The 19,614-nt window shown below is 36.5% G+C and overlaps 1 protein-coding gene across 4 annotated transcripts in view; it reads right to left on the bottom strand.

Moving 5' to 3' along the window:
- The window catches only part of LOC150075706 (CCR4-NOT transcription complex subunit 4-like), a 494,519-nt gene that overhangs the window by 272,351 nt on the left and 202,554 nt on the right, over window positions 1–19,614 (bottom strand). For all 4 annotated transcript variants that reach the window (XM_090388673.1, XM_090388675.1, XM_090388674.1 and 1 more), the window contains exon 8: window positions 9,581–9,745. In XM_090388673.1, coding sequence (XP_090244799.1) covers window positions 9,581–9,745 — 165 coding nt within the window. The remainder of the gene's footprint in view (window positions 1–9,580; window positions 9,746–19,614) is intronic.

A 19,614-nucleotide genomic window follows, 5' to 3' on the forward strand; every position in this document is an offset into this window, starting at 1 on the left:
CCAGCCAGAATGTTGTCGCTCCCAGGATGAAACCACACACCTAGAAAAGGACCAAACCCCACTAACGAGTCATCAACAGACTGCACTTGCTGGAGGGCACTGCAAATTGCCGCTATGGCGAACTGGGCAGGGCTCCCTTGCCCAGCCCACTTTCACTCCCTATCCCTGGTGGGGTGAGGGGAAGGACTTCCTGCCCCCTCCCCACCCCACCACCCCCTCATTTCCCTCTGGTGGGGCAAGGGCATGCCCCACTGATATACCTGGGGTCGCCTTCCCTATTGACCCCATACTTCTGTCTTTTCCCGCCAGCCTTCCGTCTCTCCCCCCTACTCTACCTATATCGCCAGCGAAAAGCAAATGCCCCACACAATGTAAAAATTTTAAATGCCAAACTCGACACACTTGCAACCTCTTTCGGCCTAATTAAATTCAAGCGTTTATCCCCCCCCCCCCTTTTTTTTTTCTTTTTTTTTTTATATATAGGTCCTAGCCACTGAAATCTCAGGAAATTAGGTGGCAGGACCTGCCAGAGTACTTATCTAAAAATACTGGTGTACCTGGTCTGCCTCCACAGGGCTAAGTGTGGACAACGTTGGGCCTCAGTAGGGGTCCAGCGGCTAAATGGCCAGATGAACAACAGAACACAACACTACACATGTACAATATCCATACACTTTTAAATCTCTGGCCTTCCCAGTGAACTGGTACACCCACAATGAAAGCAACGCGGAGATGGGGGAAACCCCTGGTGCCGTTAGACACTAAATACACTTTACACTTTGACATTAATCAATGAAGAACAGTGGTCATTAATAACCAGCACTTTGTCAACATCCTGCCACTCAAACACTTATCCACAGTAGGGCTTGCAAACCGGTTTTATAAAACCGGATAAATACAGTTTTCATATTGAGTTGTTAAAACCGAAACCGAGCTTCTAAAACTGGATTCAAATATTTTTTTAGTTAGCCCTCGAATATAGTTTTTTGTTACGCACATTTTCTTTTGTTTGTTCGATTGTCTGGATCGTTCAACTGCTTTATGTTTTAAACATGTTTTTATTTTATTTTATGTTTAGGTACGAATCTCACGGGCAAGAGGCCCAAATCTAGGAGGGGTACCTTTTATCTTCCCACCTGTACCATGGCACAAAACAGGTGTACTCATTTACGACTGAGTGAGTCGGAGCGATAGCATAATAGCATAAAAGAAAATGCTCAACATTTCTCCATTCCATCTATCTTGTTCGCCAGGTAAGTTATGGAACGCGCCTTATTGATGGTTACCCACTAGAAACAGATTCACTGAATATTGCAGCAAATTTCAATCGTAGAAAGTTTCTTGCTTCTTTATTCCTATTAAATTTGTGATCAAATGTTCTCCAAAAAGCAGCTTCACCAAATTTAGCTTTTATGTAATTTTGAAAATACAATAGATTTAATTGGAGGAAAAAAAATTGCAACTAAATAAATAAAAAATTTCTTTCGTGAAAAGTTTGAAACTTGCCTCGTTTAGACTTCATTCACTGCTTGCGGGAGTGATGCATAGTATTGTGCCTTTGTAATCTTCAACATTTTTATTTAACATTGCCGGTGATATAAATTCCTACCAATTAATATTTATTACTCTTGATATTTCAAAGATGAAATCAAATGTATGGAATTATTTTGCTCGAAAAAGCATAGATGAAGCACAATGTTCGAAATGTCAGAAGATAATGAAGTCATCTGGAGGAGCTACATCATCTCTGATGTTGCATTTAAAGAAAATGCATCAGATTGACATTAAACAAGATAACAGTGAACCTCCCGTAAAAATGGTAAGAACATTAGAAAACTTTATCGTTAAAAAATCTATGGAAGAAGAGATTTCAAAATTAGCTGCTTTAAATGGATTTTCTTTTAATTCAATTGCCAAGAGTGAGTTTATACAATCAAACCTTCACCTTCAGAGAAATAAATACGATAAATTACCACCAGCTTCAGTGAATGGAATTAAAAATATGGTTCTGAATTATTATAAAACTAAGTAAGAATAACTCATTCAGCATTTCAAAAATTCATTGGTTTTGGGTGCATGGTATTCATTGACTCTAGACGAATATATTTCTATACAAAATAAAAGGTATATGAATATAAATGTGCATTCAATAGACAATCATTGGTCGTTAGGTCTTATTGGTTCACTTGATAGCAGAAGAACTGAGCAAATTGTGAAGGGACACGTGAAGGAATTTGGTTTGAACTTGGATGAGGATACTGTTGCCTGCACCACCCATGGAGCAGCAATGATGATTAAGTTTAGCAAGCAAATTACACCTAATCATCAACAATGTATAGTCCATTGTATACATCTGTCAGTTATAGATGTACTTTATGAAAAATCAATCAATTATGGTGCCACAGTCTCTGAGTCTCCCAAAGACAATGAAGAAAATGAAAATAATGAGGAAAGTAGTGATGATGAAGTTGAAGAAAGACAGCAAGGCATGCTTTATCAAACAGATTTTACCAATGAGCTCATTTATTTCTTCAATTCGATGGCCAATATTGCACAAACTATTAACAAAGTCAGAAAAATTTGCAAGCTTTTTTGAAAATCGCCTACCAAAAATGACATATTACAAAATTTTGTTAAAGCAAAATTTAATGGGAAAGAATATAAACTTATATTAGATTGCAACACTAGATGGAATAGCACATTCTATATGATTGAGAGATTTCTGAAATCGAAAAATTGAATTCCAAATGCTCTATGTGCAGTACTGTCAAGTACTGCACATAGTCAGACACAGCTTCAGTTGACAGTGTCAACTGAAGCTGTGTCTGACGATGACTTGAATTGCTATGTGAAACTTTGCGACCAGTTGAAATGATTCTGAAGGCTATAACCTCAGAAGATACAAACTTACTTAAAGCAGAGTCTTCAATAGAATTTCTGCTTGCTAAGCTTGATACAGCAAGAAAACACATTTGCTTTAAAGTTTCACCAAAACTTTTTGCAGCGTTAAAATGCAAGGCAAAATTTCCAAACTGTGGCTTTGCTAAGCTATCTACACAACCCCAAAAAAGTTTAGGAAAGAAGATTCAGGTTCAAGAACTTTTGATTTTCCAAGTAAGCAAGTTTTGAAAAAGCATGCTGAAGAGATTTATTAGAGATTATTTTCAAAACAATCCGAAGGAGTCTTAGCGTTGAATGAAGAAACTGAAATAAAATGAACTGTTCTTGTAGAAGAAAACAAAGACTCGTCTAGTTCCGATGTTGGAGATACACTCATGCGAGAGTATGATAGTGTAATAAAGAGATTAACTGAAGAGCCTTCAAAATATCCGAGTGAATTGGAAATCAGCAGAGAATTTAAAATTTTGGAGGCAACTAGCAGTAGAAGTGAAAAGCTGGAGAAAGTTTATAGAGCAGTGCTGACCACTAAACTAACAAGTGTCCAATCTGAGAGAGTGTTTTCGATCACTGGTCTCTTTAACACAAAAATAAGGTCAAGTCTATCAGGAAAAATGCTTACTATACTGTGTTTTTAAAAGGATCATTTTCAGAAAAAAGCTGAGCAATAAATAGTAATTTCCCCAAACTGTTTTTTTCACATTAATTTTATTTATTATATATTATTATTATTTTTTTGTTTACTATATGAGAGGATAGTTTTTATTCAAAGGATTTAAATACAATTTGTAATTTTGTATAATCTCAAGCTGGTTACTTTTTTGGAGCATTTTAATTTTATTTTTTTTACTATAAGAAGTGATAGATTTTGTTTAAAAGATTTGATTACAATTTGTACAATCTACCCAAGATAAAATAAATACCTGTGTTATAAGCTTTTAATTATTTTCCCTAAGTCTTAGAAAATCGGTTTTAAGAGTAAACTTCGGTTAAATTCGGTTTTGATATTTCTTGGTTTTATGCAAGCCCTAATCCACAGCAGCAGCAACTTGGCACTAATGCCACACTGCTCCAATTTGCACAGCAATAACTGATATGGAAGGGTATCAAAAACTTCAAATCCCTTTTGTGATTGCTATGCTAGCTGCATTCCTCTCAAGATGATTGACTTATTTGTTAAACCACTGACTCCATTATTTTCTTTGGCACAGAATCCAAGCAGGTCTGTTATGTCCCTGCAATTTGAGCCCTATTTGTGAATAAGAGAGCCTTTACACATCTACTCTCTGCAGGAATCTCCCGAACACAAATGAATTCTCATTATTATGGTTAAGCATTTGATTACCTCTTTTGCCACTTATTTTAATAGAACTGCATAGATTCCATTAGCCCCAGGTACCTTATTTGGTTTTAGCTTCAGTGTCTCTTCCCCTTTCCTCTCAGTATCACAAAGGGAGGGGTGGGGGAATCAAAGCTCAGACCCAGTAATAACTTGGACAGTTAGAGATTTGGGTCCCAGTTATTACTTTGTATACTTGTGGCATTCCCATCCCTAAAAATTTTACGTATGAATGTAGATTCCAAAATATTTATTCAGCTTTTCATCAATAGTTATGCTATTCATATTGAGTGGACCAATGTGGTTCATCTCACTCCTAGTGTTAACATAAAAAGGATTCTGTTTCTTCAGATTCTTAACCAAAGACTAAGTGCCTCAGCATCCCCCCTCCCCCACAAGTAACTTGAATTAATCTGAAAATGGAAGTTAACTAATAGTATTATACACACACACTAAACATATGAAATAAGTAATAAAAATGTAGAAAAAAAAAAGAGAATTATAAAAATAGTTTCGGATCAGATTAATGCCATCAAAATATTGATTAAACATTACATCAGTCTATAAAACATATTACATATATGGCACTATAGGTATACTTTTACTCTGAATACCCATACAGTAAACCCCCGCTATTCGAGGGTTTCGCGATCGCCGATTTAATATAAAATGAAACCTAAAAAAAATGTGAATTTTAAAGCGCCGTGAATATTTTCCGCCATAAAAAAACGTGGGTGTGGCTAAAATTATCTTTCCCAGTCAAAACAGCGCTCAGTGGGTGGGGGGTGACAAAATCGCGAGCGTGGATGTTTCTCGCTAATCCTTGTTCAGTATGTGTTATGTGCTTGTCATGGAAGGTTTCGTTGTTTGCTTTTAATTTATATGCTTATAAATTGAATAAATTTTTCAATTTATAAATTGATATGCTTACAAAAATGATAAATCTACCGTTTTGCTGTGTAAAACATTCGAGTGTGTTAACGGAAGAAAGTGACTTTATTGTGGACAAGTTCTTTCTAACCCCTACAAAAATATGGCTACGAATAACAAGAGAAATGTGAAAATATCAAAGAAGGTGATGACATTAGCGAATAAAACTGAGTTATTAGATAAAATTTCTAATGGTGAAAGTGTCTCCACAGTGGCAAAACATTATAAAATCAATGAGTCAACGGTACGATCAATCAAAAAATCTGAAAGAAAAATCCGCCGTAGTGTCCGTGAAAATGCGCTAATTGCTTCAAAAATTTGCTCTGTAACTCGTGATGTTAAATTAGAAAAAATGGAAAAAGCTTTAAATCTGTGGATAGAAGACCGAACTCAAAATAAAATTCCGTTAAGTTCACTCATCATTCGTGAAAAGGCAAAACTCCTTTATCAACACTTTAGCGAAACTGGTGATAGCACTGGCGGGATAAGTTTTTTTAGCTAGCAAAGGCGCTGGTTTGAAAGATTTGTTTGAAATTTCTAATAAATATTACATTTAATATTAAATTGTTTCTTATTTTCATTTCGATGCCTTATGCTTGCATTTCACTATGTACTGTCTATGTACATAGTCATATTATGAAGGTACATATTATACATACATAGACAAAATTTTAGACTAGTTTTTCTTATATATTTCATACTTTGGAATGGAACCCCTTTATTACTATGGGAGCCATAACTCAGTATTCGCAACATTTCTCAGGAACGTAACCCCTGCTAATAGCGGGGGGTTTACTGTATTCCATATTCTTATTAAATATCATTTGTCATTTGATTCCACTGGTATATGGTTCAATAAACACTGTAATATAACAGAGTGATCACCAAATTATGACCACCCTAATGAAAAGGGAATGTGACCTGTTCACCATGAGGTACAAGAATGCAGTTAGCCGACCTACGTAGCATAGATAAGGTGTCAGTGGTTCAGTAGGTAGTAAAATTCCGAGCGTGATGGGCAAAAGGAAGGATTTATAGGACTTTGATAAAGGACAGATTGTGGGAGCTAGACGAGCTGGTGCCGCGATTTCCCAAATAGCTAAACTGGTAGTGTTCGAGAGCCACCTTAGTTAAAGTGTACCAGGACTGGCGTCAAAATGGTCAAACAATGACCTGATGGCAAAACTGCAAAGGTCAGCAAAAGTTGAAGGTAGAGGTGAGCACCAGGTCCGACAACTCGTACAGGCGCAACATAGTTCAAGAGCTGACTACCCAATACAACATGGGCCAACCCGGAACAATATCTGGCATGACCACGTGTCGCATGTATGGGCTATACCAGCAGAACTCCTACAGCATCCTCTCCTAACCAAGGTTCATCGGCATAAAAGACTCGCCTGGTGCAAAGCACATGCAAGTTGGACATTAGAAGACTGGAAGGTGTGCTGGTCGGATGAGTCACGTTATTTACTCCACACCGTGGATGGTCAACGTACAGATTTGCATCAACAACATGAGGCTCTTCATCCATCATGCATGGTATCAAAAGTGCAGGCCGGTGGAGGCAGTTGTATGATGTGGGGCATGTTTTACTGGCAGGAACTTGGATCCCTGGTGCATGTGGAACAACATCTCCACTATCGTCAACTGCTTGCTGACCGTGTACACTCCCCTATGTTACACTTTTTCTTGAATGGCAATGATATCTTCCAAGATGACAATGCGCAGAGCCATCGGGCACTTGTTGCAGGAATGGTTTGAGGAACACGGTTGTGACGTCCAGCGTTTCGATTGGCCTCCGACTCTCCCACCCAACCTCCGACCCCTAATATAATCTGTGTGAATCAAATTTTTGCTGAACTTAAATGGGATCTAAGCACTGTTTATAAGATTGCTATAGGCAGATAAATAGAGGTGAACATGTTTATAACTAGCACCAAGGGACCGACAAAATTTCCTCGTTATAATCATTACTTGCTATATCAGTGATAGTGGAGATGGGAAAACTCCTGGGGCTGTTAGACAATGAACACTTTATATCAATGATGAGTTAAATCTACCTCCTATTTTTTAAAATTCTCAATAACTTGATAAAAAGATTAAAAAAATAAATAAATAATAATAATATAAGTATACACCTACATATTTGTATTAACATGCTTTGTGTTAAATTGGTTTTTAATTATTTTTTACTCTAATGTAAGTTTTTCGATTTTTTCGTTTTAATTTCTGGAGAGTATCATACAGAAGTGTTCTACGTACTATATTGAGGTAAACTCCTCTTACTATTTTACAAATACTAACATGCTTGTATAAACTACAATATACTTAATACTAAACAATTTATTTATATGTAATTAAAAACAATACTATTTAATAATAAACACGATTTCAATTAGTCTTTATTTATGAATCGTAAAATTGATGTTTGTTTTAAGATTTCACCTTTTATTTTTCCCTTATAATGCTCAATGTGCTAAAAGCCTCATTACTTGCCTCAGTTCCTTAAAAAAAATTGACTAACGAGTCCATTGCACCTTGAGCTTGTCGGCAATGATTTTGAATCGCTCTCAATTTTCATCACATCATCATTGTTATCATCTTTGTTGAGCACAGCATCTACAATGTCATTCTCTGTAGGAAGACCACTAGTTAATTAGTTGTCATCGACTCATACAAATTCATCGATGTTATATGTATTAAAACCTACAACGTTGTTATGTATCAACCATTCAGATAATGGTAAGTTGTTTTCTTCATTTTCATCATCTTCATATACGATTGAAATTTCATTTGAATTTAATTTCGATTTCTTGAAGCAATTTGATATGGTTGTCGTTGTTCCATGCATCATTCAATAAATTTATAGCATCCAATATCGATATAGACCTGATAAGTTTCTATTCTCTTTGACTGATCAGATGCAGAACTAGAAATCTTTTATAAAATCCTTTCAAACGCTTGATTACACCTACATCCATTGGTTATAAAACTGATGTCACATTGGGAGGCAGAAACACCAGCTTAATGTTGGACAAATTTTGAATCAGGGGATGTGCAGGACAGTTATCAACTAACAATAAAATAATTTTCTTCTTTTTGAATAGCTCCTTATTCCAATCATTTATGTATTGCTGAAAAATATCCGAAGTCATCCAAGCTTTCTTGTTTGCAATGTAACCCACAGGAAGTTTCCTCACGTTTTTTTCCTTATCGTTAAAACACCCAGGTTTTAATGATTTACCAATAACAAAGTTTTTTTATCAGTTCCTGTCATATTTACACATATGAGCACCATCAAGTGAGCCTTTGATTTTTTTTTTCCACCAACACACATTTTCTCCCTTTGAATTTAAATGTATTGTCAGGTGTCAAATTACAAAAAGTCCAATTTGGTCGGCTCTGTAGATGTCTTTGTCGCCGAAATCTTTCCTGATTTCTGCACGGTCAATCCATTCATTTGCCATTATTGGATCTGCAGATTGAGATTCCCCACTAATTTTTGCATAAACAATGTTATGTTGATTTTTAAATCGATCCAGCCAACAGTGGTTACATACAAAATTGTTTAGCAAATTTTTCCGCTTCAGCTTTCAAGATCAGACCATCTATTGAAAATCCAGCACTTCTTTGTGTAGTGAACCATTGAAGCAATGCTTGATCAACGTTTGTATCCTTGCACTTTCTAAGCTCCCCCCCATCATGTACTTTTCCAGTGCCAATATGTAAACATCTTTATTCATCCACAATGTCGATACACTTGGAGGACAAAAATTTTTTTACACACTTCAGCATTTATTGCACCACATTCTAACTCAATAATTTTGACTTTTTCGTGAATCGAGAGAGAGAGACTTTCTTTTAGGAAGGGTTCGTTTTTAACTGATTTTACTTTAAAATAATAAAGTAATATGGATACAAAGTTTTTAGAAGTCCCGAAATAAATTTATAGTTCAGTGAATACAAGACAATTTGTAAATAGGGTAATGTGACAAGTGGAACACGAATGCACTATTGTATAGCCGCGTCACCAGAAGGACAAGGTCATAAACCGGCTGCTAATCCGATGCAGGTGGTCATAAAGCTAAGTCACCCTTTTCATTTGTCTATTTCAAGAATTGGGTTTTTTCAACTACCTGAGCAATTAAGAATGTGTTTTTTTTTTTTTCTCTCTCTCTCTCTCTCTTTTGCATAGTTACCAAAATTTGTTCAGTATATTCATGTTGTATGCTTGTTGTAACAGTGAGGGATTGTATGGGAATACGGGCAAATTAAAATCATTATGGCTTTTTGCTTGTTACAGCCTTGATCTCATTATTTCTGTGCTCATTACAACCAAGTTCGACTGTATTCCATTCCATTTTTTTGATCAGCATGAATAGGAAGAAAAAAAAAATAATAAAAAATACTTACTGCTTTTGGGCACTGCTGGCTTTTTAAAAAGTGACTACAATATTTTGTGGTTCCAAGTGATGCTTTCAATATTCTACCATCTACATGTATGTTATTAACTGCCTGTATTGCTTTTAGAGCATCATCTCCTTTGCAATAGGTAATATATGCACTAGCACTCGGTCCCTAAAAGAAAAAAGAAAAAAAAAAAAAAATAGCTGGGATAAAAACAACTCAATTTTTTATTCATTATTTATTTATTTTTTAAAATTAGATATAATAATAGAAATATAAACTTTGAACCAATATTAAAACAACATTATAAGATAATGTTCACTTATATGTTGGGTGCTTTTTGTGAGGATGGCATCAACAGTATTGCCAAAACTGACTATCCTCATAAACCCCATACTTCTCCTTCAACCCATGCACGGTACTAAGTACTATAGGTTTTGATACCTTTCGTGTTTGGAGTTTTCATAAAAAAAAAAAAAAAAAAAACCTACATTTATGATAATGCACAACATGCCAACTTAGATATTGGCTAGCAAGCCGGGCCATAATATAAACAGTCGTCAAATATGGAAACAATATTGGATGGTATGTTGGAGCCAGATCAGCAAAACAGACCCAGTTATGTTCAGGACAGCACTACTGATCTAACTGATTGTTAACTGTTCTCAGATCTGCTACATATTTTGTAATTTTCTTCTTATTCATTAATTGTGTGAGCTTTACCATAGTACAGGGTTGTTAAAATTAAAGTATCCCTATGTAGAGGGCTCTGGAGCAAGTTCTAAGGCTCATACTGAAGAGAAATTTGGACAACAGGTACAATAAAGAATACACTCGCCATTTATTGGGGAAAAAAAAAAAAAAAATAGTTACAAAATTTTTCACTGCATGGTGTGTAACTATCTTAGTTACGATTATGCAAATAACATAAGTTATTTGGATAATTGTAAGTTATTGCCACAGTGCCACTACTCAGCTCTACTGTACTGCATAAAAGCAAAGCAGTCTCTTCAAAATCATACAGATGTTTTCCTGCACTAGAGCAGCAATGCCAACAACGTTGCAGGAAAAGGCGCTATTAGTGAAGCTGTAGTATCAGAACAGCAACAATGCAGCTGCGGCTATCAGAGAATTTCGGCATCAGAAGTGCATAAGGTGTGGATCTAAGACTGTGCTGTCCGCAAAATGATTGCAAAATTTGAAGTGACAGGATTCCTTGGTGTTCAACCAGGTAGAGGTCGAAAATGAGTGGACTCCTCTCCTGTTGAAGATGTGGCTATGGCTGTCATAGATTTATCAAGTCAATCTCCACGTGGTAGTGCAAAGTGTGGCAGCTGTTTCGCGTGAAGTGGACATGCCGTATTCCACTGTAAGGCTAGTAACGTGTTAGGTTTTGCAGTACTATGCTTACAAGATGCATATGCTACAGCAGCTAAAGCATGGTGATGCAGATATTCATTTCACATATGCACTTCAGTTTCTGGCGCAAATGGCAGTGGATATCACTTGGTCATGGAACATCCTTTGGAGTGATGAAGCCCACTTCTGCTTAAATGGACAAGTGAATATGCACAACTGTTGCATTTGGGCAACAGAAAACCCTAGAGTTATCCAAGAGGTCCCGTTGCATTCTCCAAAAGTGACAGTGTGGTGTGGATTTATGGCCACATTCATGATTGGGCCATATTTTTTTGAACAAGTAACACCAACTGGACCCCGCACCTGTTCTGTCACTGGACAGCGATATGAAATTTTGGCAAATTTTGTAATACCACAGCTGCAACCACGTGGGTGCCTTCAGGATACCATATTCATGCAAGACTGTGCGCACCACTCCACATCCACCATTGTGTCCAAAGATTGCTAAGTCAATACTTTACAAATGAACGGGTCACCAGCCTTTGTTTCCAGGCATCAGGGACACCCCGATCATTAGACATCACCCCACGCGACTTCTGGTTGTGTGGTTTTTTGAAGAACCAGGTGTATCGGGAAGGATGTCAAATTCTGGCAGATCTGAAGGACAGCATTAGAAGTCATGTGCTGGCTATTCCAGTTGACATGTTACGTTCTGCTGTAGAAAATGCTGTTCTTCAAATGGAAACTGTTGTTGACTGAAATGGAAGCCACATTGAACAACTGTAGCACTGTTCAAGTGATTTGTATTGCCAAACTAATTTCGTAACATTTTTTTCCCCCAATAAATGGCGAGCGCATTCTTTATTGTACCTGTCTTCCAAATTTTTCTTCAGTACGAGCCTTAGAACTCGCTCCAGAGCCCTCTACATAGGGATATTTTAATTTTAACAACCCTGTGTTGTCAGATTTAATTTTGTAGAAAAGCAGTACAAAGAAGTATTTCGAGCAGTACAAAGGATTCAAATGAGTGGAACAATGCAAACGTCATTTGTTTTATTAAATTGCATGAGATGTTTTTTGTTCTAAACTTGGCCCACATAATTTTGTTGAAGTTAAACACTTCCTGCGAGCACCACAAAAAAAAAAGATGCACAACAGTGCGTCATCTTCCATCTCTAAAGTTGACTGAAAGGTGGACCTGATTTTATGCATCCCCTTAGAGCAGGCCAGGAAGCAGGCTTGTTCCAATGTAAACATAGCAACAGAAGTAATTAGGTACTAATTTTTTGTCAGCTATCTGTTAATATGCAGGTAGCACACATGTTTTCTTGGCTAGAAAGAATGAAATATACACTAATCTGGTTAATAACCAAGCAGATAGCTATATATACCATGAGACCAAATAAAGCATATGTGCCCAAGAAGGAAATAATTAACATCAAAAATCATACCAATTCATATATGCAAAATATATTTCCGTTTGTTAAGGACTACAATGAATGGCATATTGTCTAGGGCTATAATTATCAAACCAATCTGTAACTGATTGATTTTACCAGTTATATCTAGGCTAACAGACTGGTTTAGACTGTTAATAAATTATGATAGCATATTTTCCTATATAATTTAACAGCTTACAGGCAAAACACAGTTAGTCTCACTATCAGCTAACTAAGCCAAATATATGCAACCAGGTGAGTCACCTATAAACTATAGATGGTACATATGTGATGGAAGGAGGGTAAAATTAATGCAAAATAACAAAAGTGATAACCTTACTTTCCTTTCAGTACTTTTAACAGGTTGCTTGCAAGAAAAAGAAATAATAAAATATAATAATAATTTTTGGTTTTCCATTTAAATAGGTTCTACCTTGCTACTGCAAGAGGATCTAGAAAAGTTGAGCAGAGCAGATGGGCTGAGAGGTGGCAACTGAAGTTTAACATTGACAAATGTAAAGTACTGCAAATGGGAAGTAGTAACCCCAGAGTAATGTATCAACTCTGTGGTACTACACTGACGGTGGTAGAGAATGAAAAGGACCTGGCGGTAATTGTGCAGTCAGATATGAAGTTTTCTGAGCAGTGTAGATGGTATGCAAGAGTGGCTCATGGTGTCTTGTTAATGATATAAGGAAATTTTCTAGCAGGGATAATAAGGAGATGATTATCCCCTTGTATAAGGCAATGGCCAGGCCACACCTTGAGTACTGTATATAGGTTTGGAGGCCTAATTTTAAGAAGGATGTAGAGCTGCTGGAACAAGTACAGAGAAGGACAACAAGATTAGTGAATGGAAACAAAGGGTTGCTCTTACGAAGAAAGGCTTAAGTTTTGCAAATTACAGTGTCTGGAGACTAGGCACTGGCGAGGTGATCTGATAGAGGTGTATAAAGCCTTGAATGGTTTGAGCATGCTCAATGCTGATGGGATTCTTCTTGCTCAGAATAATTGCCTGAGAGGGCATAAATTCAAATTGAGGAAAGACAGTTGTATAATAGATGTGTGGAAGTTTGCCTTTAGCCAGCAGGTGGTTGATTGCTGGAATGAACTTATATCTGTTGTTATAGAAGTTGTTAGCTTAAATAAATTCAAGGCAGAACTAGACAAAACATTTGGAGTGAGTGGTGGGCGAAATGAAGGGGTTTTTTTTTTTGGTTGATGCTGTATAAGCTTGCCATTTTGCATCATATGCCTTTACTAATACTAATATAAAGAATTTTTTTTTTTTCTTTTTCAAGCAGATCATGGATTTTTGTAGTGGGTTTACAGTTTAAATCAATAAAGTATTTCACAAGTTATACTTGTGTGATTCATCATCATAGTTTAATTACAAAATACGATGTAAATAGGGAAACAATATACATATAAGCATAAAATAGAAATTTACAAGTAAACAAGCAATTCTGGAGTAAAAAATCTGGTATAAGAAAAGTCTACTGAATGAGCGAGCGCCAAGACACTGTGTTTTGTGCTATTTGGAAAATGCTAGTGGGAGACAGTTGTGCAGATTCATTAAGGATTTTGCTGATGTACTACCAGAATTGAAAGTTGGGTCTCTCTCATTTCCTATGGCTGTATGTTGTTTTGCAGAGAGCGAGTGGGATGAAGTGGGCTGCTGGTGTATATCTGAGTTGGTGTCCTAGCCATCACAATTGGCTTTTTTGGGGAGTAGTTATCAAAGGTCCCTTTAGGAGTACCCTAATAAAGTTCTCAGGCAGGAAGTGTCAAAACTAATGATGATATTAGAAGCTTTTTTTAATAGAAATTTTTAGGTTTGTGCACCATATAGGAATAATGACAGAGTAGTGCTTTTATATAATCTTATTTTTAAAGGGGATTTCTATATATTGTTTAAAGTTAAATGAAATTGCAAAGCCTTATTCTTTCTTTTGACAATTCATTTAGTGACTCCTGTATGAATAACTTGAAGTTAGATACTGAAAATATTTTACTTTTTCTAGTCAATCAGTTTTATTTAATTGGGATCCTTTTAATCGGTTTATAAGAACTTTTGTTTTGCTACTGTTAATTTTTAATCCTAAGATTTTTGCCATTTTGCAAAGCATGTCAAAATGTTTTTGTACTGATGCAATGCTGTTGTCAATAAATTAACTTGTAGAATCCTCTAGCATAAGAGTGGGGAACCTTTTTAAATGTCTGTGAGGTACATGTGGGCCAAATTTTTTTTTTAGCTTACCACAACTTTCAGGATTATTAATATGGTGCACAATGAAAAAATTGTCAAACAGTTTTGTTATTTATTGTAATATTTATATGTACTCATATTTATACATACCTTCATAAAAATAAAATGGTAAATCCTCTCCGAATTATTTTACCTTTATCTGTTGATTATTCACTGACATTTGCTATTGAAATGTACGATACACTTGCACTGCAATCGCATTCTGCAGAGCTGCGAGTACAGGAACCACTACTGACTATGTGCAAGTCTATGCTCGCTTATCAGTGTTGCCAGAAGCTTACTGGAGTCGTGACATATGGCACAAATTAAAATGACTCAGACTTCATGCAATCAAAATGTTAAAAACAATTTAATAACAGTAAATATAATAAAAATTACAATAAACATTTTCATGATATATATTCTTTGGTGGGCCATATATTGTAGGTATTTTGAAAACGACCGCAGCTGACTATCCATGCTCTAGGATGATCCCTAATTCATCCCCCTATTACCCTGAAAATATAATCTAGGGTCCTTATAAAGAAAAGGAGCTAAGGTATCTCCTGAAGAACTCCAGTGGTGATGGGAAATTTGTCAGCTTTTCACTGTTAATGAGGACTCCGGAAATGTAATCTTGGTAGGGTGCTGCAATTGCTCTAATAACTTGTTCAGCAATTCCATAAAATTTTTATGTCTCAAATATCCATGACCTATTTTAACTGAGTCGAATGCTTTGAAGAAATCTATAAAGTTTAAAATCAATGGAAGATTTTTGTCTTTGGCTCCTTCAAGTAATCTTTTAATACAGTGGATGTGTTCAAGAGTACTGCAGTTTTTAAGAAATCCAGCTTGATTCGTGCAGAGTAAAGAAGTAATATGAGGTTCTATTCTATTTAATTAAATCCTGTAATAGATTTTCAACACAACTGACAAAAATGTAATTCGTCTGTAGTTTTCAGGTCTATCGAGATTATCCTGTTTTGGTATTGGTATAACGAATCCTTCCACTGCGAACGAATAGTCCCAGAGGCCAGAACTGTGTTGCATATATTTTATTGTTTTACTTCAAGTTCGGATCCCCCATGCCTAATAGCCTCAACTGTGATGCCATCAGGTCCTGCTGCCTTCCTATGTTTTTGTTAATGTAATGCCTTTTCTAATTCTTGTATGGTAAAGCTGTTACAATTGATTGGGAAAACATTTTGGACTGCTATATTGAGTAAAGTTTTTTTTTGTGGGGATTGCTGGATTTAATAGGTTTTGGAAATGTTTTTTCCATTCTCCAATTTCTTCTTCTTTGCTTTCGAGGGCCCCTTCATCCCTGCTTCTGATTCTTAGTTTCCTAGGCTTTCTTCCTTTATTGCTTAATGAACTGGCTATATTGTACATTTCTCTCATTTTGTGAGTTGTCTGACAGCCTTCAAGTTGCTGATAGATTCTTAATTTGGGCTTCTTTATTTGTCTTAAATGATGAATAGATTTGATAGTTTAATGTGTGTAACCTTATCTGAAGATCTTGATTTCTGAATTTTCTAAGTCTTGTTGAGATTGTTACTTTCTTCTATCAAGGTGATTGTGGATTGTGACACCTAATCTCTTTTAGGCTTCTTGAATGGAATTTATTATGTTGTCGAAATTGTTATCTTGATTGTCTGTTAATGCTTCTTTATTGTGAGTGTTCTCTATTAGATGCTTGAATTTGTTTGCTTTTGTTAGTAGGCTTGGGTGCGCTAAGGCGAAGTTTAATGTGAGCACTGAGTATTCTATGATCCGAGTTTATCTCTAAACTGTTATAGGCTCTGCAGTTTTGTACTGATCTTCTCCATTTACCATTGATTAATAAATGGTCTATTTGTGTTTTAACTCCATTTGGGCGTTTCCAGATCCATGTGGGAATATGAACTATAAATTTATAAGGTTATGTGAGCTACAAAGTGTTGTAAGAAGAAGCCCATTTTCATTTGTGTATTCGTGAAAGTTACAGTGACCTATATTTTTAGTAGCCAGAAACGTCATTTTCCTATTTGAGCATCGAAGTCTCCACCAATGAAGTGAAGATTATGGATGGAGGTGTTGATAACATGATTTGTCTTTGTAAAAATTTTTGTGTATTTTTTCAGCCATTTCTGGGGTGCATATTTACAGGCAATGGTGGCTTTTGGATTTGAATTTAGTGTAATTGAGCAACTATTATTAATGGTAACTTTCAGCATGAAAACCATCTTGTGGGTAAGCATTTCTTTGTGGAATATAGTTAGTATATGTAAATAAATACAAAGTCATCCCTCGATTTGCACACAGTCTTTTATTTGTAAAAGAATAAAAGAAGTTTACCTCAATATGATACAATATGACGTCTGGGTACGAGGTTAGCCTGTGCGGACGAAGCTCCTTGAAGCTCTTGGAACAGAGAAGTTTTTCCTGATTTATTCTCTGATTTATTAGCTTAAATTGTCATATTAACTTATTTTCTAGAGTAGCTTTATATTCCTAGTTACGATACTTAGTTTAAAGTTTAACTTAGACAGAGATTTTGTAGGTATTACTTAGTATCGGTAACGGTATCAAATCCACGTGTTACAAACTGAATGAGAGGTCTTTTTTTTAAACCAAATTTAGTCGATTTATTAACCAATTGTTATATCAAATTATCTTCTATAAGTAGATTATAGACCTAGTCAGGATCCTTAGTTTATTCTAAATTGAGATAGCGAGATTTGGAAGCTAATCAATACTTACGAGTCCGTAGAAGTACCGTTCGAGAATTCCCGCCAGTTTTACACGATAGCATAAGCTTAGTGTAGTATAGTGCATAATATAATATTGTCAATTAATCAGTAAATCTATTAATCTTGATAAACTTTATTGTCAATTAAATTGTATTTTTAACTCTATATATATATAACGACTTAATCGTAACAAATAATTAATACATAACTATAGTGGTACGCTTGATACGGAAGTTGTATAAAGTGAACTCGTAGAAAACACTAGAAACCGAAAAAATAAATATAGCGTTATAACTGTTTTGGGATATAACTTAAGGATTCAATTTTTGTTTTGAAATTTTATTGAATTAAATCGGAATCATGACTCTGACCAGAGCAGCAAAGCAAAAGGCTCAAGCTAATGAGAGTGCTGTGGTTCAGGGGAGAACTGAGGGGGGCAGTTGCCCTCTGAATCACAGTCTTTTAAAATGCACTGTTTGCTTGATGTTTGCGGAGCAATCGGGTACGGGACATGATACTGCCAAGGGGGATGTCTTTGTATGTGCATGATGTAAGGAGTGCAAGGAAATCAGGCGACAACTCAGTGTTGTTATGGGCCTTTATGAGAGCTTGAAGGACAGGGTGGATGCCCTCGAAGGAAATAAATTGAGGGGCCCATCAAGCTCTCAGCTGCCCACATCAACGCCAGAGCTTGCACTTGGTCATCAGGCAACACAGAGGCAGCCCCCTAGGCAGAATGCGCTGGTCCCACAGGAACTAGTAGTTGTTTTGACTCTATTGTCAGGGAAACGGGGAACATGCTTTGTAAAAAGGATAGGTGGAATAGGACCAGGGTATGTCTGCCAGGGGCAAAGGTTGATGACGTTGTAGAGCGGATATCATCTTTTAAGGGCACAAAAGGTGATATAGTTGTACACGTCGGCACTAATGATATTAAGAGTAGGAGACCGGCGGAATTACTTAGCAAGTACAGGTCACTGTTGAAAAAAAGCTGTGAATTAGGGCTGAATTTGAAAGTGTCTGCAATTCTGCCCAGACACGATAGGAGGGAGTATATCATGAGAGCCTTGTCGATCAATTCGGCCCTGGAGGGATTTGTGCAAGGCTCAGGGGGTAGAATTTTTTTCAGCCTGCACTGTACTTGTTAACAGGAGAGATTGCTTCTACAGGGATGGGATACACTTAAATAGAAAGGGTGCAAGAATTTTTGCTGATGCTGTGAAGGCAGTGTGAGGTGAGTCGGAAAACTGCTAGTTGGGGGGGATACAAGGACTAATAGATTAACAGTAGCCACTGGCAGAGGTGGAAGTGATTCTTGCACTGCTTCTATTGAAATGAGCAGATGCCTGAAAAACAAGATGCAGGATATTTCAGAGACTGCTGGGAGTCATTGCGGTACAAGTAAACACATGGGTTGTGTTAGGGTAGCTAAGAATAGAAACAGGTGCATGTATACCTGCATGTACACCAATGCTAGGAGTTTGGTAAATAAATTTGATGAATTTGAGGTATTGCTGGGATATCAGAGACGTGGTGTCACACAGATATAAGTAATGCAGAACTGGAATTTGGAGATTACAATGTGTATAGAAAGGATAGACAAGACAGGAGGGGAGGAGGGGTTATGCTATTAGTTAAGAAACACAAAGTCCAAGGAAGTGAAGCCAGTCGACATCGATGGACAGGGCAGTGTTGAGTCAGTTTGGTGTGACATAAGCATAGGGAAATCAAAATTGAGAGTAGGAGTGTGCTATAGGCCTAATGACTCTGATGAGTATAATAAGATATTGTACAGGGAAATAGAGTGGGCCAGTAAATCAGAGAGTCTTATAATGGGGGATTTTAATTTCCCAGATATTGACTGGAATTTGTGGTTTGGTCACTCACACACTAGCAAGGCTTTTGTGGATTTATTGGATGACTGTTTTCTACCTCAGCATGTTCGTGAGGCAACAAGAGGGAGCAATACTCTTGATCTGATTATCAGTAGTGATTCTTCATGCATTAAGAATCTGCAGATAAATGAACCACTAGGTGGCAGTGATCACAGTCTGTTGAAGTGGGATTTACTCAAGGAGGTAACTACCATCAGAGGTAAAGGGAAGGGTTTTTGTTTTCGTAAAGGCGACTATGATGGTCTGAGACAGTATTTATATTCTATACAGTGGGACCAACTGATGATGTTACCAACAGCAAACTCAAAATGGGAAGCATTCAAGGAACTAATCTTGCAGGCTACCAGGCTTTACATACCAACTAAGA

This window comes from Mastigoproctus giganteus, chromosome 14 (assembly GCF_048544385.1).
Source record: "Mastigoproctus giganteus isolate SK-2022 chromosome 14, ASM4854438v1, whole genome shotgun sequence".
In the NCBI taxonomy this organism is placed as follows: Eukaryota; Metazoa; Arthropoda; class Arachnida; order Uropygi; family Thelyphonidae; genus Mastigoproctus; species Mastigoproctus giganteus.